The following is a 27,162-nucleotide window of genomic DNA, read 5'->3' on the forward strand; positions in this document are numbered from 1 at the left end:
ACTTCATTTTGAGTATCATAAATGTATAATTAAGCAAATTTTGGTTGAGAACCTTCAGGTGGTATCAAACTTCCAATCAAATGATAATTTTGGCCGTGCATTCGGAACATTGGCGGTGACTTGCCAGTATTTAAACTTCTATCTATTTTTCCTCCCATGGACGTGAAACTGAACATGCTATTATAAAAACGGATATTTTCAAGGAAATGGTTGCTTTTGACATTGTTCCCAAAAATCAACTCCTCTAGTAATGTAAGGGGTCTTTTCATTCGTGGAAGTTCAATTTTCCCACTCAAACAACATAATGAATATTTCGGGGTTTTGGACTTGTAACTTTTGTTTAATCGTTCTTCAAACCAGAAGTATGCTTTACAATGTTCACATGTATATACCGGGTCACCAATATCCCAATATTCTGTAAAAAAAAAAGAGCAAAAATTAGATACAAAATTTAGATAGTTTATAAGTAGAATATGTATCCCTCATAAATTGTATTAACTAGTATTTTACCCGTGCGTATGCACGGGTACCAAATTCACAAATACATCAAATATAATTATAAACATAAGAAAAAATATCATATTAAATAAAGCAAAATATATATAACAAACTACAAAATGTCTTATACAAATCAATTATATAGAGTTCCATATAAACAATATTATTAAGAATAAAAAAATTTCAAGTTTCAAATATTAATAATTAGTAACCATTGATATACGAACATAAAATGAATCCAACCTATGAAATAATAAATGTGCAAGCTAAAATCAATCCAACCTATGAAATAATAAATAATCAGTAACTCATGGAATAAAAAGAATGTTTATTACGTAAAAAGTTAAACGTAAGAGATATCCAATTACACGATTACATTTGTGCGAAATAATCCATCAAACTTATGGTCCCTACACAATATAACATTCTACCTTAAGAGAAATCAGGTTCATTTAATTACACAAAAGTATGAAATAATTTTTTTCCTAAAAGCATAATATTTGTGCAAGCTAAAAAAATGACATTCTAAAATAAAAATCATAAATTTATATCGTATATATAACGATGACAACGTCAAATACACAAATTATATAAAACTCTATGATCATGAAATACACAAATTTAAGTGTATTATTTCAAAAGGTAGGTAAATTACAAAAATATAAAGTTTTGTAAATTAATATCAATATTTTAAATATAACAATATACACTGATTTAACTTTAAATAAACATGCTAAAAATTTAATCATATAACTGACCAATGATCGAGGTCTTGCTCCAGTGGCAAAGTTGAGACACTCAAATATTTGTTTTTGTTAGAGGTCTTGAGTTCAATTCCGTCTGACGGTGATGTTTTCCCACTTTATGTGATGATGTATTGTTATTGTATTGTATTGTTTGGTGCTCAGGTCCCACATGCAGGGCGTTCTCGCCTACGTGCGGTGTATTTTTCCCCACCGTTGAGTGGTGTTGAGGTCCCGCCTACGTGTGGGTTGCATAATTGATTATATGCATGTAAAAATGAATATAACAATTATAATACCTTCAGTTTTGAATTATAAATTGCGGGATATATTCAAAATTTCTTCGTTGGAGTAATAATAATCTAAGAATTTAATTAAAGTTGAAAGGATGTATTTGTTATAGTAAAAGTTTGATTATAAAATTGTTTATATATTTGAACTATGGATGCTTTTTTTATTATTAAATTGTTTATGTGACTTATGCAATGTTTATTTTAGTTTTTTTTTTCTCATATTTTTACAAAAGAGGTTCACCGATCGATAATTAAATGAATAATAATTTGTATTAAACTATACTTAAAAAAAATTAAAATTAGGTGCATATACTTTCATTAGTAAAATTCAATTTATGTATTTTATTTTCATTCATAGTTCATGATTCTAACGAATATTCTCTATATATTTCGTATCATACTATTTTTTGTATTTTTAAAATTTTACATACATAATTTTTCAAATTATATATTATTCTACAAAACCTTTTAATTTTAAATGTATGCCATTATATATCATTGTCACTTATCATTTTTATGCCATAGCTATAATAGATAAAATTAGATATAATAAATAAGAGATAAAATTAATAAAAGTATGTTATTAATGCATAATATTAAATATTCACATTTTTTATGAATATAGAACCAATATTTCATATATTTGGCTTTTGTTGGAGGAGTTATGGGAGACATCAAGAAATTATTTCCTTGAAATAATTGGAGGAGTTAAAATGCCGAAACAAATTTAAAGCTCAATTCTTATAAAATATAGGACTCTTATCTAAGAAGTTTTTTTTTTTTTTTTTTTTTTTGCGAAATAAGGTAATTTAATTTAACAAATAAAAGCTAATTTAAATTCACAATTCTTATTAAATAAACGGCCCTTTATAATTTTACACTATTAAAATTACAAACTATAATTAAAAGTCCATTATTAATTAGTCCAACATCAAAAGCCTTTAAAAGTCCATTCTAATTAGCCCAACATCAAAAGTAATTAAAAGTCCATTCTCACTTCTATCAAATGAAAAATTGTGCCAGCAACCCTAATTCCTACTCCAGCGCAGCGCCGCTCTTCTTCTCCATTCTATTTTTGCATTTTTTTTAATCTTCTTCTAACGCCTCCTGCTCCGGCGAAGGACGCCGCCCTCAGCCACCGCCACCACCACCACCACCACCGGCATTCCCCCTTCTATCCTTCACCGCGCACGGCGAGGTTGTACATGCAGCGCCGCCTCCGTCTCCACACCGCCGCCGCAATCACCATCTCCACGCCGTCCACCATCACCAAAATTTCTCGTCGCTCCGACTCGCCCGACCTCCTCCGTCCTTGGCGCCTGCGTTAAAATCTGCGCCACCGATCTCGCCGACTCGCTCAGTCTATCCCGTCGCTCTGATCCGCCCGGCCTCCTCCGTCCTTGACGCTGCGTCAGAATCTGGCCGCTGGTCTCGCCGACCCCCGCCTTCTCCGTCCTTGGTGCCCCTGTTAGAAGCAGTAGCAGGTAACAATAGAAAGTCAAAAATAAAAGATGTTGCTTCTACTGCGATTCTTCTTCACAATAACTTCTTTTTTCTTTTTCTTTTTATTTCTCTTAGCTTCTTCATCAGCTCAGCCGATTCGTTGTCGTCAGTCATAGCTACCGACCACACTTTCTCTATCTCCTCTCTGCCTTTGAAATTGTATCTTCTCTTCCATTTATGCGAATGATACAACTGTTGGCTGGTATTTATACTGATTCATTTCTTGGCCCTAAAGTATTGTGCCAACTGGTATTTGTACTTCATCATTTCTTGGAGCCAAAGTATTGTGTATTAACCATGTAGATGTGTATATGTAGATTTTACCCAATGAATATAAAGAGACACATTGGTTAAAAGAGTTCATCAATTTCCCGCCAAAATGGCTTAGATTGGCTCAAGTTGAGCTTTTATATATATATAGATAATATATAATCAACTGAATAACCTTTACCTAGAGAAAACTAAAAAAAATTAAATCTCCTTTAAAAAAAAAGAGGATCAATAACGATTTCCTATTTTCTCCCTTGGTGACTCAAACCCCCAGCCTATTAGTTCTAAAAAATTAAATAATTATTCATGAATCATGAAATACTATATTTAAATAAAATAAAATAAAATACGTTAATAAAGTCGAAGAGTTAACACACACACACACACACACACACATATATATATATAGGGGGCGGTTATTCCACAAACCTCTCTTAGTATATAAATTAAAAACTTATATTAACCTTAGATCTTATACTCTTTAACGGCTGTGATCAAGTTTTATAGATACTCCTTAATTCATTTTATGTCAAAAATGAATTCACGCTTAATTTGGTACGGAGGGTAAATTTGGCATCACCAATTGACTTTCAAAGTAGCCAATTACCAATTTCCGAAAAATACGTCTAATTTATTTCTAAGAGATATTTGATGTGATTGTAATCTATTATTGCGTGAATTAATTGGAACGAATCTGTGTAAATATTCTTAAAAGGTGGGATATGATTCATTGGTGAAATTTAATGCATATCTACCTAAATCAAGATAACACATACGTGAATCCCAAATCAAGGGCGGTGGAACCTATTGACAAACATGGTTTTCGTACCTCAATTCCACATGTTTTGTTGTCATTTCCCTTCATATTTTGCTTGTGAATGCTTGTTTGTGCCCGAATATTTAGTTTTATGAAGATTTGATATCTTGGTGTAGTTTTGGAGTAATTTCAGGAAACATCAATGATTAATTAGAGGATTTTGAAGATATGAGATTGAAGTACGTCTCGAGAGGAATCCGTGAGCGCAAACGGCGGCCAAATCCGAGTCCGGACGAGGGAGAACGGAGCAAAACGAGCGGACTGTGCAAAACGCCCAGTACCCCGCGGCCGCGGGGTAAGACCGCGGGTCAGCTGTTCCCGACTCAGGAGACACCCGCGGTCACCACCCGCGGCCGCGGGGCGGGACCGCGGGTCCCCTGACTCTCCCCCACGTTTGCCGGCCGCGGGCGCGGGCCAGGACCGCGGGAAAAGGGCGGAGCCTCCCCAAGTGGGCCCCAGTCGGGTTTTTCACCCCTTTCTCCCCCTTTTCCTCACATCATTCACCATTCCCACACCCACTTCATCTTCCCCAACCTCATACTCACCCATTTTTCCATCTTCCCCCAATTCCTCCACACCAAACCCTAGCCTCCATTACCACATCTTTTTACCAAGATTGAAGGATTGAAGAGGAGAGAGGATTGAAGCAAGCTTCTCAATAGGATTTGTTCATTCTTTCTCTCTTTTTCATTTATGTTTCTCTTTTCATTGGGTATGTTATTGTTGAACATGATAGGCTAAATTTCTCTTTGATTTGGGGATTAGGCTAGATGATTATTGTAATGGATTGATTATTTATGCTCAATATAAATCTTGTTTGTTCCTTTGCACATTATCTTTTCAAACCCTTGATTTATTTCTTGTATGGATTGTTGGCCACATTCTATGCATTTCTAATTTGCACTTTGAATCGGGAGAGGATAATTGCAATAGATAAGGTGTTTGAAACATATCAATTCGATAACCGGGAGGTTGAGAGTTGGGTGAGAGTATGTCAATCTTTGTGTGCTTTTGGGAGTTATAGGTTAGAAGTTGACCGGGGACGGCAACTATGACCCGTAATCTACCGTTTTAGTCGTCCGGGAGGGGGCTAGAACTAGTTGGGAGATCACTCTAGATAAATAGGAATATCAAGACTAATATTGAGCTTATTTGAAGTCCATTGCTAATCCATCGATGCCTAATCCCTAAACCACCTTCATCACTTAATTAATCCACTTTGTTTGATTGTTCTTATTTTGTCTTTGAATTTGTTAGTTAATCAAACCACTCACCTCCTTGTTTAGTCTAAATAGCTCTAGCATAATGAATTAGGATAATCACTAGATTGAACTACTAATCCTTGTGGGATACGACCTTGCTTCCATATATTACAACTACCCGTATACTTGCGGCGTGGTGAAAATATCAGTGAACAAGTTTTTGGCGCCGTTGCCGGGGATTAGTTTAGTTTCATTACTTGTGATATTTTGTTTCATTGTGCTTAACTAATTTAGACATTTTACTTGCTTTATTTTTGTTTTCTATTTTAAGATTGTATCTTGACTTGTTGTTCTTGTTGGTTGATAGGTAGTGCATGAACACAAGGTCTAAGGGCACACCTCTTATACCTTTAGACCTTGAGGTTGAAGCTCTTTGTCGACACAACAAAGCAAGAGCAAGAAGAGAGAAAGAAATGGAGGGAAACATGACGGAAAATCAAGAATTGATCCTCCAACTCCAAAGGCAACTAGAGGCTATGCAAGGGCGAATCAATGAGCAAAAAGCTCAAAGGAATGCGCCTCCACCACAACCCATTAGTAACATGTTCCAACTCGTGTTCCAACAAGGAGGAGTGCATGCTCCAAGGATCAATGTCAATAATTTTGAGCTCAAGCCCGCCCTCATAAATATGGTGCAACAAAACCAATTCGCCGGTCTTTCTCAAGATGACCCGAATGGACATCTTGGAAACTTCTTGGAGATATGCGGCACCATCAAGATAAATGGAGTCTCGGAGGATGCCGTTCGACTTCGACTCTTCCCCTTCTCACTAAGGGGCGTAGCCAAGACATGGTATCAATCTTTAGAGGGTGGTTCTATCACTACATGGGAGAAGATGGCTCAAAAGTTTCTCAACAAGTTCTATCCTCCGGGTAAAACCATGAAGATGAAGAAGGACATAGTCCAATTTCACCAATTTGATGGAGAATCATTCTATGAAGCTTGGGAAAGATTCAAAGACATGCTACGGAAGTGCCCTAACCATGGCTTAGATCAAAACACAATCATTTGTGTATTCTACACCGGGTGTAGTGGTGAGATGCAAAGAGGCATGAATGCATCGGCCAATGGAGCATTGTTGGAGAAAAGCCACGAGGAGGCCGCCCACATCATAGAGAACTTGGCCGCTAATTGCCATCAATTCCCGACGGAGAGGATCATCTTGAAGAAAGTGGCGGCTACAACAAGCTCGGATCCCATAGCCCTTTTGACGGCTCAAATGACCGCCATAAATAGCAAGATTGATGCTATGTCAATATCAAGAGTAGAGCCCGTGGTTGAAGAACAAACTAGCTTTGAGGAGGTGAACTACATCAACAACAACAACAACCGAGGCTATGGGAACTTCCGGCCCCAACAACAAGGTGGCTATCAAGGACAAGGGCAATACAATCAAGGGTTTCAAGCAAATCGTCACCCGAATCTTTCCTATGGTAATCCAATAACTTCTTGCAACCACCGCCCGGATTTGCAGTGAGTGATGGCATGATCAAGGAAGAGAAGAAGCTCAACCTTGAAGAGATCTTAATGAAATTCATAACGGCCACTCAAGCCCACATGACGAGAACCGATGAAAGGTTAGAGGCTCAAGCAACCCAATTGAAAATGCTTGAGATGAAAGTGGGACAAATTGCCGAATCCTTAAGCAACCAACATCAAAAGGGGCAATTTCCGAGTAACACCGTTGTGAATCCAAAAGAACATTGCAAGGCTATCACTATAAGAAGTGGGAAGATACTTGAAGAGTCCAAGATACCTCCGGAAGTCAAGAACAATGATGAGAACATTTCCGTAGCATCTCACCACCTTATTGCCCACCAATTCCATTCCCTCAAAGACTTCAAAAGAAAAATGTGGAGAGTGAGTTCTCTAAATTCCTTGAGATCTTTCGGAAGGTACACATCAACATCCCCCTTGTTGAAGCTTTGCAACAAATGCCCAAGTATGCAAAATTTCTCAAGGAAGTTCTATCCAAGAAGAAGAAATTAGAAGAATTTGAGACGGTCAACCTCACCGAAGAATGTTGTGCCATTCTTCAAAAGAAGCTACCCATCAAGATCAAGGATCCCGGGAGCTTTACTATCCCATGTGATGTTGGAAATGGTCGTTTTGGAAAGGCCTTGTGTGATTTGGGAGCAAGCATAAATTTGATGCCTCTCTCCATCTTCAACAAGCTTGAAATAGGAACCATTAAGCCAACCACGATTGCTTTGCAAATGGCGGACCGTTCCGTTTCATATCCAAAAGGGATAGTGGAGGATGTCTTGGTGAGGGTTGACAAATTCATTTTTCCGGTGGATTTTGTGGTGTTGGATATGGTTGAGGACAAGGATGTACCTTTGATCCTTGGACGTCCATTCTTGGCGACGGGGAGGGCCCTAATTGATGTTGCAAAGGGCAAGCTCACATTGAGAGTGAATGATGAGAGTGTTACCTTCTCAATCCACAAAGCTCCCAAGCACAAAGATGGGGAAGAAAGAATGAGAGTGGAGGAATGCAAATTGATGCAAGTGATTGAACCTTGCATCAACATGAAAGAAAAATTGAAGGGAGAAAGGAAAGAGGAGGAAGCCCAAGGCTTGGAGTTGAAGCTTCTCCCCACACACTTGAAGTATGCATTCTTTGGTGAGAATGAGATACATCCAATGGGGCAAGACCGTGTACTCCAACTCAAAGAGTTAGATGAGTATCACGCATTTGAGAAGTCAAGCCTCTACAAAGAGAGGACAACAAGTGCTAATGACGAGATGATGCACAAACGGGAGTTTGCACCCGATGATGAAGTCCTTCTCCTCACCTTCCGTCAATCACTACCTCCGGAAAAGCCAAGATCAAAATGGACAGGTCCTTTCAAAATCAACAAGGTTTTCAACAATGGAGCAATTGAATTGAGAAAGAAGGATGAAAGAACCTTTGTGGTTGGGAAGGAAAGAATCAAGGCATTTTTGCCCTTGAAACCAAAAGTTGAAGTGTTCGTTGGAACCACCCCCGAGCCATAACACCATCATGGAGACGTCTAGCTCATGACGTTAAACTAAGCGCTAGTTGGGAGGCACCCCAACAAGGTACCCTTTAATTTTTGTATGGTTTATTTTTTTTTTATATGTTAGTTTTTTTTGTGAGTCCGAGACAACTTCTCCTTCTCTTTTCTTCCAAACTCATTTTCACTTTGTGTGAAATAAGTTTGGGGGGAGGGGAGAGATGGATTAGTTGTCTCATCTATCTTAAGCTTTACTTGTTTTTGTTTGTTTTAGTATTGTTGTCTTGTTTTTGTTATTGTTGAATAAATGAAAGCTTGAGAGTTAGTTGGGTTGATATTTTTGTTTTTGTTTTGCTTGGGATAATTGTATCAAACTTTGTGATGTTGATTGAATGTCATTGGGCTTATGATATGAATCGTTTCTTGGAAAAATTGTGTGTATCACTTGTGGATTATGCATGAAAAGTTTGAACTTGTGACAAGTGAGTTAAATGTTTTGCCTCCAAGAACTTGAAAATGAGCTTGTAAGAATTGAGCCTTTGATTGTCATACATTTACAATCTCATTTTGTTCTTGAGTGTAAATCATTTGAGCATGTGTGTTGATCTCTAGAACTTGCCATGAGTCCTTTCTTGAAAATAAAAGTAGATGTGTTGTTAATATTGAAGTGATTTAAGGTCATCTTTGTTAGCCACTTAACTCAAATTGTGTCCAAATTCTCATTTGATCCTAGTTTACCCCTTTCGTGCCTTGTAGCCTTTCTTTTAATGAACCAATGATAAAAGGGTAGAACTTAGAGTGTTAGTGGTTGCTTTGATGAAAATGGTTGGAAAATGATTGAAATTGCTTGTCAAACTTCGATTGAGTGAAAATCACTAGTCTCCTATAAGCTCAAAAAGAAAAGGAAAGAAAAATGAAGAGACATGTGAATAAAATAGTACAAAGAGGAGTGATTTGCCTTTTGAATCATGGTCTTGATAAGTATTCATAGGGTGAAAAGGAAGAAAAGTGGGGATATTGGTTGATTGATTAGAAAAGAACAATGGTGAATATGACATATTCAATTTGGGAATTGTATGGGATATGAGTCACTTTGCCTATAAACACCTCACCTCACCAAAGAGCTCTCATTGCAACCTAAATAGAAGCCCTTTTTGATCTTTATTTGTAACACATTGAAGTATAGAGAGTTAGGATAAATGGCAAGCTTATGGTAGATTGCATACTTGTTTCAATTTGAGTGCAAACACGTCCATTCTAAACACTTGAGAGTTGAGTGCGTCATTGAAACATCCACTTTGTTAGGATTCAAGCTTGGAGGTTATAATATTGAACTCATTATCACTTGTGACTTCTTGGAATGCATTTCTACTTGTGATGCACTTTTGAAAGATTTTTTGTAAAATTTGAAGCCCTTGAAATGACACCAATTCATGCTCACATGTTTGTTTACTTTTATTTCTCTTCTCTTCGTCGTTTGGGGACAAACAACACTTTAAGTTTGGGGGGTTGACAAACATGGTTTTCGTACCTCAATTCCACATGTTTTGTTGTCATTTCCCTTCATGTTTTGCTTGTGAATGCTTGTTTGTGCCCGAATATTTAGTTTTATGAAGATTTGATATCTTGGTGTAGTTTTGGAGTAATTTCAGGAAACATCAATGATTAATTGGAGGATTTTGAAGATATGAGATTGAAGTACGTCTCGAGAGGAATCCGTGAGCGCAAACGGCGGCCAAATCCGAGTCCGGACGAGGGAGAACGGAGCAAAACGAGCGGACTGTGCAAAACGCCCAGTACCCCGCGGTCACCAACCGCGGCCGCGAGGTAAGACCGCGGGTCAGCTGTTCCCGACTCAGGAGACACCCGCGGTCACCACCCGCGGCCGCGGGGCGGGACCGCGGGTCCCCTGACTCTCCCCCACGTTTGCCGGCCGCGGGCGCGGGCCAGGACCGCGGGAAAAGGGCGGAGCCTCCCCAAGTGGGCCCCAGTCGGGTTTTTCACCCCTTTCTCCCCCTTTTCCTCACATCATTCACCATTCCCACACCCACTTCATCTTCCCCAACCTCATACTCACCCATTTTTCCATCTTCCCCCAATTCCTCCACACCAAACCCTAGCCTCCATTACCACATCTTTTTACCAAGATTGAAGGATTGAAGAGGAGAGAGGATTGAAGCAAGCTTCTCAATAGGATTTGTTCATTCTTTCTCTCTTTTTCATTTATGTTTCTCTTTTCATTGGGTATGTTATTGTTGAACATGATAGGCTAAATTTCTCTTTGATTTGGGGATTAGGCTAGATGATTATTGTAATGGATTGATTATTTATGCTCAATATAAATCTTGTTTGTTCCTTTGCACATTATCTTTTCAAACCCTTGATTTATTTCTTGTATGGATTGTTGGCCACATTCTATGCATTTCTAATTTGCACTTTGAATCGGGAGAGGATAATTGCAATAGATAAGGTGTTTGAAACATATCAATTCGATAACCGGGAGGTTGAGAGTTGGGTGAGAGTATGTCGATCTTTGTGTGCTTTTGGGAGTTATAGGTTAGAAGTTGACCGGGGACGGCAACTATGACCCGTAATCTACCGTTTTAGTCGTCCGGGAGGGGGCTAGAACTAGTTGGGAGATCACTCTAGATAAATAGGAATATGAAGACTAATATTGAGCTTATTTGAAGTCCATTGCTAATCCATCGATGCCTAATCCCTAAACCACCTTCATCACTTAATTAATCCACTTTGTTTGATTGTTCTTATTTTGTCTTTGAATTTGTTAGTTAATCAAACCACTCACCTCCTTGTTTAGTCTAAATAGCTCTAGCATAATGAATTAGGATAATCACTAGATTGAACTACTAATCCTTGTGGGATACGACCTTGCTTCCATATATTATAACTACCCGTATACTTGCGGCGTGGTGAAAATATCAGTGAACACCTATTCACTCTCTAATCAAAAAATTGAGGAAAAACTAGAGGGGACGACAAAAGAGTTGGGGCGGCGCATATGTGAATCCCAAATCAAGGGCGGTGGAACCCGTGAGATAACCCTGTTTACGCAGTTCCGACGATGGCACGAACTAAGGGCAGTGGAACAGGTGAGATTTGCACGGAACGTTGATTTCATATGTTCTTTATTTATTTCTTTGTAGGGAATCCTAACAACAGAGGAAAGGGGAAAGCTATGACTGAAACTTCTGATTTTGTCGAGGATAGTACAGTCTAATTACTTGAATTATTTTCTTTCTTGAGCTAAGAATATTGTGGATCGAATATATGTGCAAGAAATGTATGAATTTGGGTTAATTTGTGCATGAATTTTTCTTTTAAATGGAGTTATTACATATTGGTATATGTCACAGTCATACGATGGGTTAGTTAATTGAACATATTATTGAAATTATAATGCTGAAGTTATACTAACATATACGTTATTTATGAATTATTTTAATTTTTGGATTAAAAAAACTTTTAGTTTATTTTGATAAGTGTTGTTTAAAAATGATTCTTGTATGATTGATTAGTGACTTAAATCATGTTTGTGCTGAGATTATATGCATTAACTCTGTAAGAACGTATTAATATGTATTACTAATGTGAGATTTTAATGAGTACAATGCATGAATGATTTATATTCGTCATTGTTGTATGATTGATTAGAGAGAGTTAAGGAAAATTTCGTGACTTAGATCCTGCTTTGTGCTGAAATTATATGTTTTATCTTGTTTTTTTAAAAAAAAAAACAATTTTATATATTTTTTGGTGATTAATTTGTCAAGTTTTAACTCTATTTTAAAATTTTGAAATGTGTAGCTAGTGGTAGAGCTAAGGAAAAGGGTAAGGCAACTGTCGATGGGTCTGAGGTAGCTGACGGTGGCGCACCTGTGAATGAAGGTTATAGTTATTAAAATTGTTTTGACATTTATTTAATAATTGTGTTTTGCGTTGATTATTGAACTATGTGGTAGTTGCAGAATATGTGATGTATTCTGCAGTATGTATATTTGATGTAGATTCATGAATTCGTATAAGAGTGAGAGTGAGTGAGAGTGAATTTTATATAATGTCGTGTGAATTGTAAGTATATTGCGTGTGAGTGCTTCATGTATTCATGTCTAGTGAAATAAAATTCATGTACATATGCTGAAATAATAAGTTAAATAATTCCCTTTTAATTACGCGTGTTATGTATGTAATGAATCTTATATGCGTGCATTTTGTATTATGTCGTGTGAATTGTAGTTATGTTATGCGTGAGTAAATCATTAATTCATGCTAATTCAGAAAAAAATTCATGCAGCAACAGAAGGAAGCTGTGTCAACTTTGGGATTTAGTCATTTGATTGGTCTCACAATTCAGGAGCTGCCTGGAAAGTTAGATTATTTTTGTAGTTGATTGCTTCAATGCCAGGAGGTCACAGATTGTGCTTCCATCGGGCAAGTCAATAGAGATAACGGAGGATGATGCGTACAAAGTACTTGGGTTTCCTCGCGGTGATAAGGAGATTGAACTTTTGTCAAAGGATGAGACCACTGATTTATACGATGAGTGGGTTAGCTATTTTCCATAAAAACATCGCAAGAACATAAAGATTAGAGATGTTAAAGATGCAATGTTGGCCTCCGTTGATGGTAGACGTTGGTTTAAGATTCATTTCCTGGTGATGGTTACCCACTGCCTCATCGAGAGCACAAAAAATGGAGACGTTATATACCTAGAGTAATGTTTGGTACTATATTTCTCGTAGCGTTTTGGCATATACATTGCTCATACTTGGTTTTTTAATTGCAAATTTCTACGGGATATAATAAATTTAATGTTTAGTGGCAAGTTATTTTATTGATGTTAAGCGTGTGTTTTTCTGCAAACACAGTTACATGATGATTCTGACAGGTATCATAATCATTCATACAAATAGTACAAGCATAGGCATATTTTGAGTGTTATGAAATAATTTATTCATTTTACGCACATATGCTTAGGAATTCATGTAGTTATAGAAATTTATTCATGCAATCTCTGTGAGTATCTTAATTTTTTTCGTAGTGTAAAAGTGAATCTCTATAGTATGCCCATCATTAGGCATTAACAAAACAAAAACGAAGACTGCATAGGTGTATTTTGCCAATTATGCTGCAATAACTTATTGTAAATATGAAGGTAAACTGAAATGTTATATATGAACCTATATATTAAAAGAGAAAATGAGCATTATTATTTATTATCTTTGAGGATATGTAATTATATGGACTACGCAGCTTTACAAAAGGAATAAAAATTCATTTTCTTTTCCTCTGTTTTTGTGTGAAGAGGCTGTAATTCACTTTTTAGAAAAAGTATGGAAAAGTGTCTCAATTGTGAAAAAAATGTTTTACTAACTTCCGGACTTTCGTGAACTAATGTGCTTGTTAATTTCAATTTATATGAATTTTTTGGGGGTCAAAACTTCTGCCAACGTCAATTTTACATAAATTAATTATATGAAACCTTTTATTTTATTAATAAAAGTAAAATAAGTGTCTTTTTAAAGTAAAATATGTGAAATTCTATATTTGTTTAAATGCACACGAAAGTAAAGATAGTGTCAACCAAAATATAACCCATTTATCCTCTTAAAAAAATTCCTCAATTTGTACGTGAATCAATATGGGTATCCTCTTAGATAATTTTTTTAATGTTGTTTCTGTGTTTGCGTGGGGTGTTCTATAGAAAAAAAAATATAAAATCCTTAATTGTAAATGAATAGTACAATCCCTTTAATTAAGGAATGGATTATAGCAGAAAATTCACAAATTACTTTTCTATCCCTTTAATGTAGTCAGCGGTATTTTTAACGTAACTGTTAGGATCAAATCTAGCCATAGATTTAAATTGATCCGTTGGTTATTAATGGTTCTTAATTTATATTATAAATCTAGTTCTTATTTTAGCCTAACCCTATATATATATATATATATTACCCTAAACACACACATGTAATTAATGTAACTTGCAATCACAAATTAGGACACATACCACTTGTAGCATTGGAAGCGCAAAACTCCTCCGCATCAGCTGTCGAATCTGAGCAAAAATATAAAAATATGTAAGTATTGATAAAGTTCATATAATTTTAAATAATTGTTATTGCTTTTCCAAATAAAAAACACTATTCATTTTAATTGTTCTTAAAAAATGCTACTAACCATCCTCAGAATTTTCAGATTCTTCTTCAACATCTGATGGAATTGGATTGCAATCCATTATTGAGAAATCCACGGTACCTGAAAATACAAATTCTTAATTTGCAAGAAGATTATGGTAAAATAAATACATACTATAATTTTATCATTAGTTGAAAGTATCTAAAACTTTAATGTTTATTGCTACATCTATATCTATATACAGTATACTAAATGAAAGAAGTATTCTAATTTTTCTACCCAAAAGCACCATTCTCATGCAAATTTGATATTCAAAAAGTTTCTTGGTCGGCAAACATTTCTATTTTTAAGCAAACAACATCAAGTAGTAAATTATATTAGTATCTTATATCTTAATATTAAATTAATTTAAATATATAGTATATTTTTCTAAATACAAATATTATAACTTACCATCATGTGAAGGTAATCTTTCTTCCCAAGCACTCGATGGAAGAGGATTGCTATCTTCTGCTGCCAATTATTAAAATTGTGTGATTATGATTGTAATTTAAACCATTTATTTGAGCACAATTACGCTGTGTTTACCTTCTTCTAAGTTAATAATGAGTGGATCAATTGTCATCATTTGAGGAGTGAAACTTTTACTACTCAAATCTTGTGCAATTGTAGACTTTAGAGCATGAACAACAGCGAAGCCTTCATCAGTTAAATCTATAAAATTTGATACATTACTACCTGTGTGAATTGTACGATCTTGTGAGGGGCAGGGTGCATTAACTTGCAATGTATTATTCCGAGAAGATGAACTGCTCCCCACAACTGCAACAAATTTAAGTATTGAAACATAAGATTATTTTCAATATATATATATATATATATATATATATATATATATATATATATATGGGGTGAGAACTAGGAACCACATCTAAACCACTGATTTTAATAAAATAAAGGGTTGAGATTAAATTAGAGATGCACATTAAAATATATAATGTAAATGTATTTTTAATTAAAAGGGTAGAAATGTAAAGAATGAAATTAAAATTTACACGCATCATCATTTACATTTTTCACTTTCACTTTCACTTTCATCTAGGGCTTGAGAACCTCAAAACCGCATACATCTGTGCAGTCGACGAAGGACCGATCTGCACACGCCGGCGACGAAGCATCGGTCACAGGGTGTTCTCCGGCGGCGGTTTCGTCGATCTGTGCAAGGGGCGATCTGTGCAAGGTTCGAAATTTTCCCTCCTGTACAAGGAGTTGGCGTTCGGCGGCCTTGGGCGAATTGGGTCTTCGTCGTTCCCGGCGGTTTCGAAGGCAAAGTAGCGATCTGTAACAGGAGTTGGCGCTCGGCGGCGGAGGCAGTCCGATTATTCCAAGAGGGGGGCGTCCGATTATTCCAAGGAGGAGGCGGCGGAAGCTTCAACCGATTCGAAATTGAGGTATTATAATTGCATAGATGTTTTATGTAATTGCATAGTTGTTTGTTTGATTTGGTTTTATTTGATTCGGAATTGAGATATGCACGATTTGGCTTCAACCGATTTTGGCTGATTTTGTTAAAATTTAGTAGATGATGGGTGTTGTTGATTTGCATAGATGAAAGATGGTGATGCATAGATGTTTGATTGTGTTTCATAGTTTTCATTTTTTGCGATTATTTGATAGGTATTGTTTGATTTGCATAGGTGAATGATTATGATGCATAGATGTTGGATATGTATGCATAAATGGCAAAAATTAGTACGTTTTTTTGGTTTTTTTATTGGAGTTACATATTTTGTGGTTGTGATGCATATATGTTGGAGATTGATGCATAGATAGACAAATTGAAAGGTTTTTTGTTCTGTTTTTGTTACTGGGGTTGCATTTTTTGAAGTTGTTAGTGCATAGATGTTGGATTGGGTTGCATAGTTATCGTTTTGGGTCTTCGGCGTTCCCAGCGGCATTGGCGATCTGTGCAGCGTGAGGAAGTGTCCGAACTTTACAAGGAGGCGGCGTTCGGCGGCTTCGGCGATCTGGGCCTTCGTCGTTCCCGGCGGCTTTGGCGGCTGCGGCGATCTGTAACAGGAGGCGGCGGCGGAGACTGTCCGATTTGAACAAGGAGGCGCCAGCGGCATCGACGATCTATGCAGCGTGAGGAACTTTCTGATTTTTAACCATTAACAATCGGCGATCTGTGCAGCAGCATCGGCAATTTTTACAAGGAGGCGGCAACGGCATCGACGATCTGTGCAGCGTGAGGAACTTTTCGATTTTTAAAAGGAGGCGGCGTTCGGCGGCTGCGGAGACTATCCGATTTTTAAAATGCATAGATGGTGTATATTGATGCATAAATGGCGTAGATGAAAGATTGAGATGCATAGAAGTTGTATATTGATGCATAAATGGCATAGATGAAATATTAGGTTACATAGAGTTTGTTAGTGCATAGATTTTGGATGTTGATGCATAGTTCTCAAATTTCCTTTATTTTTTTTAACTGTTAATTTTCTAAGACTGCATGGATAATGATAATTTTTTGAATAGTTGTTTAATAAAGATTTTGCATAGCTATCTAATTTTTTAAGATTGCATAGCTGTTTAATAAAGATATTTGTTCGAAATTGCTATAGTCTTAAAAATAATTATTTCATGTGGTTTCATATATGCATAGATGCAATTTAATAATATTTGTTTAAATAGGTTATATAAAATAGATTTAAATTATTTTTAATTTTTACATGTAAATAATTCGAGTTGCATAGATGCATAAAGAACAAAAAATACAGAACACAAAAAATCTAGACGGAACGTGCAACAAAAAAAAATAATCATCTATCATTAAAAAATAGAATTCTTTATCAACTAAAACTCTTTTATTAAAAATTAATTGGAATAAAAACGAAATGTATAAAAAACGCAATTAAAACAAAACATCTATCATTAATTAAGAAAATCTTAAAAGACAAAGTTAACCCTCTCCTAATTTAAAACCAAAAAAAACGGCCAAAATAAACCAATTCCACCATTTTAGGCACATTAATAATCAAATCAATCATAACCATTAGATCTTCAATTTTAAAGGCTAAGATGTGGTTCCTAGTTCTCATGTTAAAAGAGGTTTTTATTAGAACCTCTTCCTATATATATATATATATATATATATATATATATATATAGTATAAACAGAAATTACCATTAGTTATATCTCTGAAAGGTGCTCCACGTTGACATGTAGACACGCTAATACGCGGCAATTTAAATGGCTGATGACTCAAATCATCTATATAAAAAAACAATATATATAAATATGTAATATAATTATGAAACATGTGACATCAATTCAACATCAATTCACATAATGTATTTATATATTCTGATTATATATAATATATACAAAATGATTTTTTGTTAACTAATAATAAATAAAATCTATATCTATACATCACAATTCAAATAAAGGTCCACCTCAATTTCAAGAAATACATATACAACTATATTTAAATGGATATTAGTATTAGATTGGAGGTATAGTAAAAAAAAAGTCCCAAACTATTTATCTATAATGTCTATTAATTTTTATTTATTTAATTTTACCTATTATCTAATTTTTCCTATTATTCGCGCTATAGGTTCTCCAGTTCTAAATTGGTTCTACACTATTTATTCGCACTATTTAATTTTACCTATTATATCTAAAAAATAAGTATAGGAATAATATTTTAATGCGGTAGGTATGCCCTAATTCACTTTTATTTTGCAAAAATTGGGAGCTCTCTTCTCTCTTGAGCTGTTGCTCCCACTTCTCTCTAACTCGTGCGTCGGTCTCTTCTCTCTTGAGCCGTCGTTCGCTTCATGTCGGCGCCCCTCGCACGCCGCCTCCTTTCTCACTCGTGCGTCGGTCTCGCCTCCTCCTCTCTCTGGTCTCCACCTCGCCGCTAGTCCAGCACGCAGCACCCGGCGGCGCCAGAACTCACAGCAGGCAGCAGTAAACCAACATCGCATTTGCGCCGCCAAGCCCGTGATAGCACCGGCCCCCATCTCCATTACTCTGAATCTCAACTATTGTGCCGTCTTATAGCCTCAGACGCACAGCTCCTTCGGCTACCTAGGTTTGAATTCAAATTTTCCATTTTCGTGGATTCGTGGTAATAATGTTTGTGTTGAGTATGTTTTCGACTCTAATTCGTTCTTCTAATTGCAATATGAAAACTTAAGCCAAGACAATACGATTCACCGGAAATTATTTACCTATTATATTAATAAATATCAAAATGAAAAAAAATATTGTGTATTGCCATCCGAACTTCATATAAGAAGAAGTTAGAACAACTAAGTGAAAAAGAGAGGGCAGTAAGGATGGGGTGCTTACCTTCAATTGTATGAAACTTTCTGCGTTGCTTCCCAATTATAGTAGACTTGGTTATCTTCCTCATCTTTACTTGACTGAAACTGGGTGAATACTCTGAGTTATGAATTGATGAATTGATGCTTTTAAATATATTTGATGTGTTTTTTAATGCCTGTTTAGATGCCCAAGACACAGTTGCATTTACATGTTTTAATACGTACTCATTAGTGTAATCCCCAAGATAAACTACTATAGGCTGTAAGAATACCTTTTCAGATGCAGTCCACTTTTAATATCGGCACGCTAAAATAGGTAATAATAATGTTATTCTGAAATGAATTATGCATTCTGAAATAGTTTCTCAAAATCCAAACCGAGTACTACAACAACTTCAGATGGTCATGAACAGATGTTCACAACAACTTTTAATAGTCTAGATGGAGGTGATTCCCCCATCGAATTTATAAAATTAATTACTGGAGGTGCTTTATATCTCTATTTGTGATCTTTCACTCTTTCATAATTTGAGATGGCACTTATACTTCATTTGAGATTTCTATTTTACTACTGAACTAAAAACTTCGCTACTCCTTCAACTGCAGACGCAACAGAAGAAAGATATGATGCGAAAGATCCTTGATTCATCAATCCAGCGGCTTCATAGAGGATTTGCGGCTAAATCCACAGCGTCCCGTGATCTCGATGGGGAAAAGATGCAATTTACACGCACGCCCACGATTGATTTCAGCTGCATACGCTGCGCAGATGATGCCGTTCGTTTGTTTCGCGAAATGATTGCATTGTCGCCGCAGCCTTCCATCCCTGCATACAACAAGCTGTTGAGTATTACGGTCAAATTGGGGGAATACCGAGTTGCCTTCTACATGTTCGACAAAATGCGCCAATGGGGCTCCCAATTAAATTTGTGCTCGATGGGTATCGCAATCAATTGCTGCTGCGTTCTACATCGCGTAGACTTAGGGTTTGCGATTTTGGGCAGCTTGTTCAAGCTCGGTTGCGCACCGAATCTCACGATCTTCAGCACTCTTTTGAAAGGGCTGGTTTTAGTTGGCAAGATTGGTGAGGCAGAAGCGTTGTTCAGAAAGATTATGGCTTTTAAACTGTGCAATCCCAACGATGTTATGATTCTAACCGTGATGAACGGTCTGTGCAAGAACGGGCAAAGTCGAACTGCCCGTGATCTTCTTCAGGTAATGGAGAAAACTAGCCTTAAGCCTAATGTCAAAGCTTATAGTGCCGTGGTTGATGGTTTGTGCAAGAATTCAAACGTTGATGATGCTATGTTGCTTGTTTCTGAAATGATTAAAAAGGGCGTTTCGCCCAACATTATTACGTATAACTCGATTATTCAGGGCTTGTGCAACTTAGGTAGATGGGATGAGGTGAAATACTTGTTATCAGTTGAAATGGTAGATCGTAAAGTGCCTTTAGATTTGATCACTTTTAATACATTGGTCGATGTGTTGTGCAAGAAGGGGAAGTTGGATGAGGCTGAGGATATTTTGCAACTTATGGTAAGAATAAATGTTGGTCCTGATATATTCACATACACTTCTCTGATATGTGGATATTGCTCGCGGGGGAGAGTGGAAAAGGCGAAAGAAGCATTCAACTCCATAGCTAAGAAGGGTTTTAGGCATAACATCATGAGTTATACCAATATGATAAATGGATATTGCAAGATCAGGGATGTGGATGAAGCCCGGCTTCTCTTTGATGAGATTCCGAAGATTGGGTTGAAGCATAAATCCGTTTCTTATAACATCATGATACATGGGTATTTCGGTGCAGATAGATTTGATGATGGGTGGAGGCTTTTCAACGAGATGGAAGCTTCACAAGTACGTCCTGATTTGCATACTTATAACATCTTGATGGAAGGTTTATGTCGGAATCTGCAAGTTACTGATGCAATCCAAATTCTGAGAGTGATGAAGGAGAAAGGTGTTGGTTGTGATATGGTGACTTATAATATCCTCATGAATGGTCTGTGCAAGGCTGGAGAATTTGATGCTGCGCGGAATCTTCTAGACCTAATCCCATCTGAGGGCTTGCAACTCAATGTTCCAATATATACCACTATTATTGGCTCTTTTTACCAAGAAGGGCGTGATGAGGAGGGAAAGTCTCTGCTTCTCGAAATGGAGAAGAAGGGTATCCCGCCTAATTATGTGACCTACAACAGTATCACCTCGAGTTTAATGAAGAGAAACGAGCTTCGCAAGGCAATGCCATTCTTCGAGGAAATGTGCAAGAGAGGATTCTCGGCCTCCCGAGGTACTTTATCCATCCTATTGGATAAACTGCAAGGAGAAGATGTTGATGATAGTCTCTTAGAAACGATTAAGAAAGTTATGCCACAATTGACAAATGAATGACTTCTCTGTTTTTGCTTAGGTCGGTAATTGTTTGTTTGTTAGAATTAGTTATTGGAGTAGAGTTTCATGTGATTCTCATGAAACTAAGAGGTGTAAAGTTAGCATTTGCAATTTTGCATACAAATGAGGAGTTCTTTTTTCTTCATCTGCTATTAGTGATTATGCCAAGGGTTATATCTCCATGTAAATTACATCTTGGCGTGTAATTTATGATGGAGTTTATAAATGAAATCTCCAAAGAAGGTCACAAACTTATGCTTAACGGAGACTCTGATCGAATTTGATCATTTTTCTTTTGTAGAATTTGCAGAAGTGATGAAATCATGCGACGAATGCTTGTCTTTATTTTAAGTGTTTTTTTTTTGTGCGTGTGTTGGCCAAGGCAAGTGGTCGACTGGTCGTGGGTTCGAGTCCATCATGGTATAGTTTTTAAATTTTCATTATTTACTTATGTAATTTATTAAAAAACCGTTTATCAACACCTCGAAAGCATTTGAACGTTAGAGTACAACCCCTTAAAGCAGCGTGGCCTTAACGTATTTCAGTTGCCGCTTAACGATTCAGGGTAAGAACCTAAAGAAGCCTCCAGAAACACGCAGAAAAGCACGCAGTGAGAGTGAAACGGGATGGAGAGATACCAGAGGGTGGTGAAGCCCAAACCGGAGCAACCCGTTAACGAAAATGAAATCCGAGTCACAGCTCAGGGTCTCATTCGCAATTACGTCACTTACGCTACTTCCTTGTTCCAGGTTTTTCTTTTCTTTTCAATTTCTATTTCATTTCTCTCACTCTGTGAGCTTTATCAAGTGAGCTTGCTCAAATTAAAGTGTTCCTAGTGATATATATGAGGTAAAGGTCGAGTCTTGATTATAGGGGCAAAGATATTTGCTTAGTTTGGTTGGAAAAATCAGCTGTCAGAGATGAAACTTTGAAGGAAAAACTTATATTATCGGTGCAGAATTAGTAATAGATTTGGATTTGTATTTGAAATGTGTATGTTGGCTCAAGACAATGATGTTTGGTTGAGGAACTCGAGCTTTGGTAGAAACTGGAAAAGTTCTATTTCTAGCTATTAAACCTTTCCTTTCTGTTTTGTTGAATTTTTTAATAGGAAAAGTTGCTAGATTTGGCCTGTTTTTAGGAGGAAGAATGCCTCTTTGGTGATGAGTAACAAGATTAGTAAAGTGAATGTTACTACTAGTGCTGAATTCACCAGCTTACTCATTTGCTAGTTAAGAACTTCATCAATTTGAACATGTCTTTGACTGCTTAAGTGCCTGTGCTCTGCCCTTCCAAGATGCAATGCCGATTTTAGCTTTTCAGATTCTTGTTTTAGTGTTGACAAAAGCGTGATCTTTTTGTTGTTCTGAATTTACAAAACCGTTTATCTTCTTGTATTTTATTGCATTCGTATCGAGACTGATTACGATCCCTACTTCTATGGTCAGGACAAGAACGAGAAGGAGATTGTGCTGAAGGCGATGGGGCAGGCTATTAGTAAGGCTGTGGCTGTAGGAGAGATTATCAAGGTCCTCTTAATTTAGATGTTTGATTTCCACCTAATCTAGTGGCTGTTGGGTTTAAACTAATAAAATACTTTTCACTAGTAAAAGTTTCAATTAGAAGGCGTTTACTTTGGGGGATTAGCCTTTATAGATAAAAATAATAAAGTTAATCCCTTGTTTCCTTGGATAGATTGAAGCTTTGGGATATCCCAAGACCCTTGATTATTTCTATCATTTAAACTAGTTTTGCTTGATTCATATCTCATTGAAAGGGTGGGATTGGAGAAATCCTACCCTTGAGGGTAAGAATACTCAATCATGCAAAGTAAACGCCCTCTTAATATTCAATAGGAATTATGATATGAGAATCACGACATCACATATCCATATTTGACATTTATATGTGTGCATAAATGCAGAAGAGAATCCCTGGATTACATCAAAATATATCAACTAGCTCTACAACTATAACTGATGCCTATGAGCCCATTGAAGAGGGCTTAAATCTGTAAGTTCTTGCAATCAGTCTGTCAAAATTGCAGAATGCGTGTTTCCTTATTGGCGGCATGGGTTTTTGTTGATGCCTGTATCTTGCAGGTTGGAGATGAAGCGGCAGGTCTCCTTGATTAGTATTGCTTTATCAACTCTTGAGCTGAACAAGACTTCTCCAGGGTAAACAGAAGCTGTATCTTTTGAGCATTGAGGAGGATACACCTTTTCTTTCTTTGTTTGTTTTTAGTTAAAATCTTTGTTTGCATAACTGAAAATGATAGGATTCCATGTTTATAGGTACCAAGCTCCAACTGTGATGCGGGAAGAAGGTGAAAAACAGCAAGAGCAGGAGAATAAACAATCTATCATTTCATCTACAGATATTGATGAAGGTATAATTATTTCCACAAGGGATCTTCTTAGCATGCGTGAATAATAATAATAATAATAATAATAATAATAATAATAATAATAATAATAATAATTCTTACTGTAATTTATGATGCATAGATAATGTTGGAGGCCGCTTGCAAGGTAGAGGTGGAGGTCGTAATAGAGGTAGAGGCAGAGAGAGAGGCCATGGTCGAGGGAGGGGTTGGTATGGTGATTATCAAGGTGCTGTGTAGTAATGTAGTACACTTGATTTTGGTGCAATTGGTTGGTTTAAAGTTCTCCTTACTAATTTATTCTACTTGCAGAAAATAGCGGATATTATTATTGGGGTGCTCGAGGGGAACGAGGTGGAGGCGGAGGCGGAGGCGGAGGCGGAAGTTGGGGATACCGTGGTAAGTTCGTATCATCTGGTATCCTATTTTATGCCTAGATTATTGGAGTTCTATTGTTAATGTACTTCCAAAAAAGAAGTCACGTGCCGGCTATATAAAGTGGTGAAGAATTATGATGTTATATATAAAGTGGTGAAGAATTAGGATTAACATCAGATTTTTGTCACTGCATTAAATCTGATATTTTGCTAGCATTTTATTTGTCAAAATTTAATCTAAGGGAACACAAAAATGACAAGTTTCTTCTTTAAAGAAAAAACATTGATTGCATTTAGCCACAGTGCAATTATGCAGAAACACAAAATATCATTATGTTAAAACAGATAAGGTCTTATTCATGTTTATCATCATTTACTTGTGAATGAATCGACTCGATTACTGGTAGGGGCTGGATACGAACAAGGTGGAGGAAGAGGCCGAGGTTACAACTATGATGGAGGAAGAGGCTGGGGGTATGGGTACGGCAGTGAAAGAGGCCGGGGTATGGCTACGGCTACGGTGGAGGAAGAGGCCATGGCTACGTCTACGGCTATAGCAGTGGAAGAGGCCGGGGCTACGGAGGAAGGGGCAGAGGTGATCAAGAATAGTTAGACCATGGATTGGCCTCTGCAGTTTACTTGGATGGTAACACATAGCTTAGTATAAAGAGATACTATCTGCAACAAATTTTGTCTTGTATATTATCATGAGAACATTGTAGTTTTTGTTCATTTTGATGTTTGTTATCTTTGATTGGTATAATTTTTATTTTTGTCTAATTCATTTATCTGCTATAACAAAATTTTAACGGTGAAAGGAATGACGGGTGGAGCAGGAAATTCAATTTGTTACGTTTAGGACATTCATTCGAGTTAATAATCTTTGGATTGTTGAGATTTTTTCCTTTAAGATGTGAGTCAAAATTCTGTAAATATAACTTATAGTAATAATTTTAAAATAATAAAGAGACAAATGTGTATTAAATTTTTACTTTTTTGAGAATTTTTTCGAATTCAATGTAAAATTAGAATTGTTTTAAGTAAGATCTTCTTTTACAATCTATATCAAACACTTAATTTTGTATTATTGAAATACTACTTCTGTGACGAAATATTTTTGGTATTATTGAATACTACTTCTGTGATGAAATACTTTCTATACTATTAATTTCTTTGAATACTATTTATGTGACAATATATTTTATATACCATTAATTTTGTGGAGCTAATACGAGTGTGGAGTTGATTTTTTAGAATTTTTATGGAATAATTATTCTAAAAAATCAATTTTATTATTGAAAAAATGATCGTTTTGATCATAAATTAGACAATGTGATCGTATCTACTAATGTTCAAATTTATGATTGTAATTTCATTTTTTATGTTGATAATATTCATTCTCACAATCGTTGAAATATCATTTGATCATTTTTATTTGACTACTCCATTCGCGTGCAATGCACGATGATTGAAAATATAGTTATTTATATTGTAGTATAAAATAGTTGTGAACAATATAATAGCATCAAAATGGAGAAAAATTCATTTTATAGTTGGAGACATATAAAATCAATGACCAATACCTTGACATCACATTTTTATCTAATAAACATTATTATATAGTTAAAAAAATTCACCAAATATCTAGATAATTTTTCTTTCAAAGTATTTTATAAGTCTAGAAGGTGTTTTTGGAACTTTTATGTATATAGCAATATATATTGGAGTAATATAATTTAAATATAATATTAATCATTATAACAAAATAATGTCAATTACAGGCCGTGTCATTTGTATAATCGAATAATATCATTTACACGATTTGGGTCAGAATGTGGGTTTGGATCATGATGCGGATCAAGGTTTGGGTGCGAGTCAACCCGATTGTACCTAAAACCACCTCATTAGATTTTGAGATCAACAAATCCAACACAAATTGTTGCCATCCGAAAAAATTACTCCTCTTCCAAAGTTCATACCATCTTTAGAATGAGTTACGAAATTTATAAGGGTGCGTTTACTTTGATTGTAAAATTTTCATTGGAAAATAGTTAATAAGAAAATATGAGAATTTTTTTTATTATATGTTCATTAGAGATGAAAAGATGAGAAAATATTGAAAAATATTTCCACACTCCTACTCTATAATAATAATATTCAACATTGAAGAAAAAATGAGTGAAAATAAGTTACCCCAGAAAATATTTCATCCCGTCGAGAGAAAATTACATCGTAATCAACCGTAAATGTTGATGATCTATTTTATATTTTAGGAATTATTTTTATTTTAGTCTCTCTATATTAATGTATGGGCTCTACCCAATGTCTTCAATTTTGTTCGTCGAACTTTCCGTCTCAATTACTTCATCGTCAGATGATAAAATGGAAATATTCAGATAGCCCAAATTATATGCTTTCAAAGCTTTCAATTATTATTGAGATTCAAAAGTTATCGTAAAAAGTCCGAAATCGACGGATCGATCCGAATAGATCGATAAAAAATGAGGGTTATGACTTAAAATTTTTAGTTCGAATGACCCGAATCAAAAATAGCCCAAGCCTGATAGGATTGGCCCGAAATTCGAGTGGATTAGCCCGATTAACCGAACACTTTTTTAATAATTGATTTTTAAATTTTGATATTTTACTTTTTAATTCGATGATAATATTTTGATGTTTGTAGAATATGTTTTGATTTGTTTCCAATGGTAATAACAAACATTTATAATATAAAAGTTAAATAAAGATAGTCATTTATGTTAAATTTATATACTCCATCCGTTCCACAAAAACATAAACATTTTGTCATTTTGGGGTGTCTCATAAAAACATGAAATTTCTATTTTTAAACACTACCCCACCACAATCCATTTATTTTTCATCTCTACTTTTCATAAAATGATACCCATTTTCACTCACAATACACTTTTATCTAACATTTCTTAAAACTCGTGCCACTTTCAAATGTCATATTTTTGTGAGACGGAGAGATTACAATTTTTATCGGAAACGAAGTTAAAATTAGATACTCCATCTGTCTCATAAGAGTGTGCCCTTATTTCTATTTTGGGACATCCCATAAGAGTGTGCATTTATCATTTTTGGACACTACCCTATCACTAACTCCTTATTTTTTAC

General features: G+C 35.8%; 1 protein-coding gene, 2 long non-coding RNA genes and 1 pseudogene across 12 annotated transcripts; 3 read left to right on the forward strand and 1 right to left on the reverse strand.

Moving 5' to 3' along the window:
- Nucleotides 1-810, reverse strand: part of LOC131012553 (uncharacterized) — a 31,653-nt pseudogene extending 30,843 nt beyond the window's left edge.
- Nucleotides 811-2,402: 1,592 nt separating this feature from the next.
- On the forward strand, nucleotides 2,403-3,242 carry LOC131005714 (uncharacterized). The gene is made up of 2 exons (XR_009095338.1): nucleotides 2,403-3,018; nucleotides 3,113-3,242. It is a non-coding gene; the product is annotated as an uncharacterized LOC131005714 (long non-coding RNA).
- An 8,098-nt stretch (nucleotides 3,243-11,340) lies between these two features.
- LOC131005715 (uncharacterized) lies at nucleotides 11,341-13,114 on the forward strand. Its single transcript, XR_009095339.1, has 3 exons — nucleotides 11,341-11,477; nucleotides 12,193-12,273; nucleotides 12,680-13,114. It is a non-coding gene; the product is annotated as an uncharacterized LOC131005715 (long non-coding RNA).
- Nucleotides 13,115-18,243: 5,129 nt separating this feature from the next.
- On the forward strand, nucleotides 18,244-24,804 carry LOC131005716 (pentatricopeptide repeat-containing protein At1g62930, chloroplastic-like). 10 transcript variants are annotated; one of them, XM_057932763.1, is made up of 9 exons: nucleotides 21,022-21,163; nucleotides 21,810-22,013; nucleotides 22,713-22,793; nucleotides 23,189-23,277; nucleotides 23,367-23,441; nucleotides 23,559-23,653; nucleotides 23,772-23,876; nucleotides 23,960-24,046; nucleotides 24,432-24,804. In XM_057932763.1, the coding sequence occupies exons 2-9, from the start codon at nucleotides 21,891-21,893 to the stop codon at nucleotides 24,635-24,637; spliced, it is 861 nt and encodes a 286-aa protein (XP_057788746.1). In that variant the 5' UTR covers nucleotides 21,022-21,163; nucleotides 21,810-21,890; the 3' UTR covers nucleotides 24,638-24,804. The 10 variants fall into 10 exon arrangements, 8 of the variants coding, with proteins under 8 accessions (XP_057788741.1, XP_057788743.1, XP_057788742.1 ...); XM_057932762.1 differs by having other exon boundaries at nucleotides 21,024-21,163; nucleotides 21,829-22,013; XM_057932761.1 differs by lacking the exon at nucleotides 21,022-21,163 and adding an exon at nucleotides 21,566-21,684 and having other exon boundaries at nucleotides 21,829-22,013.
- Nucleotides 24,805-27,162: the final 2,358 nt, after the last annotated feature.

The sequence above is a fragment of the Salvia miltiorrhiza genome, chromosome 1 (genome assembly GCF_028751815.1).
Source record: "Salvia miltiorrhiza cultivar Shanhuang (shh) chromosome 1, IMPLAD_Smil_shh, whole genome shotgun sequence".
Classification (NCBI taxonomy): Eukaryota; Viridiplantae; Streptophyta; class Magnoliopsida; order Lamiales; family Lamiaceae; genus Salvia; species Salvia miltiorrhiza.

Excerpts from the sequence above, each read along its gene's own strand:
- LOC131005716 (XM_057932758.1), top strand. The coding sequence starts at position 19,486 with ATGATGCGAAAGATCCTTGATTCATCAATCCAGCGGCTTCATAGAGGA.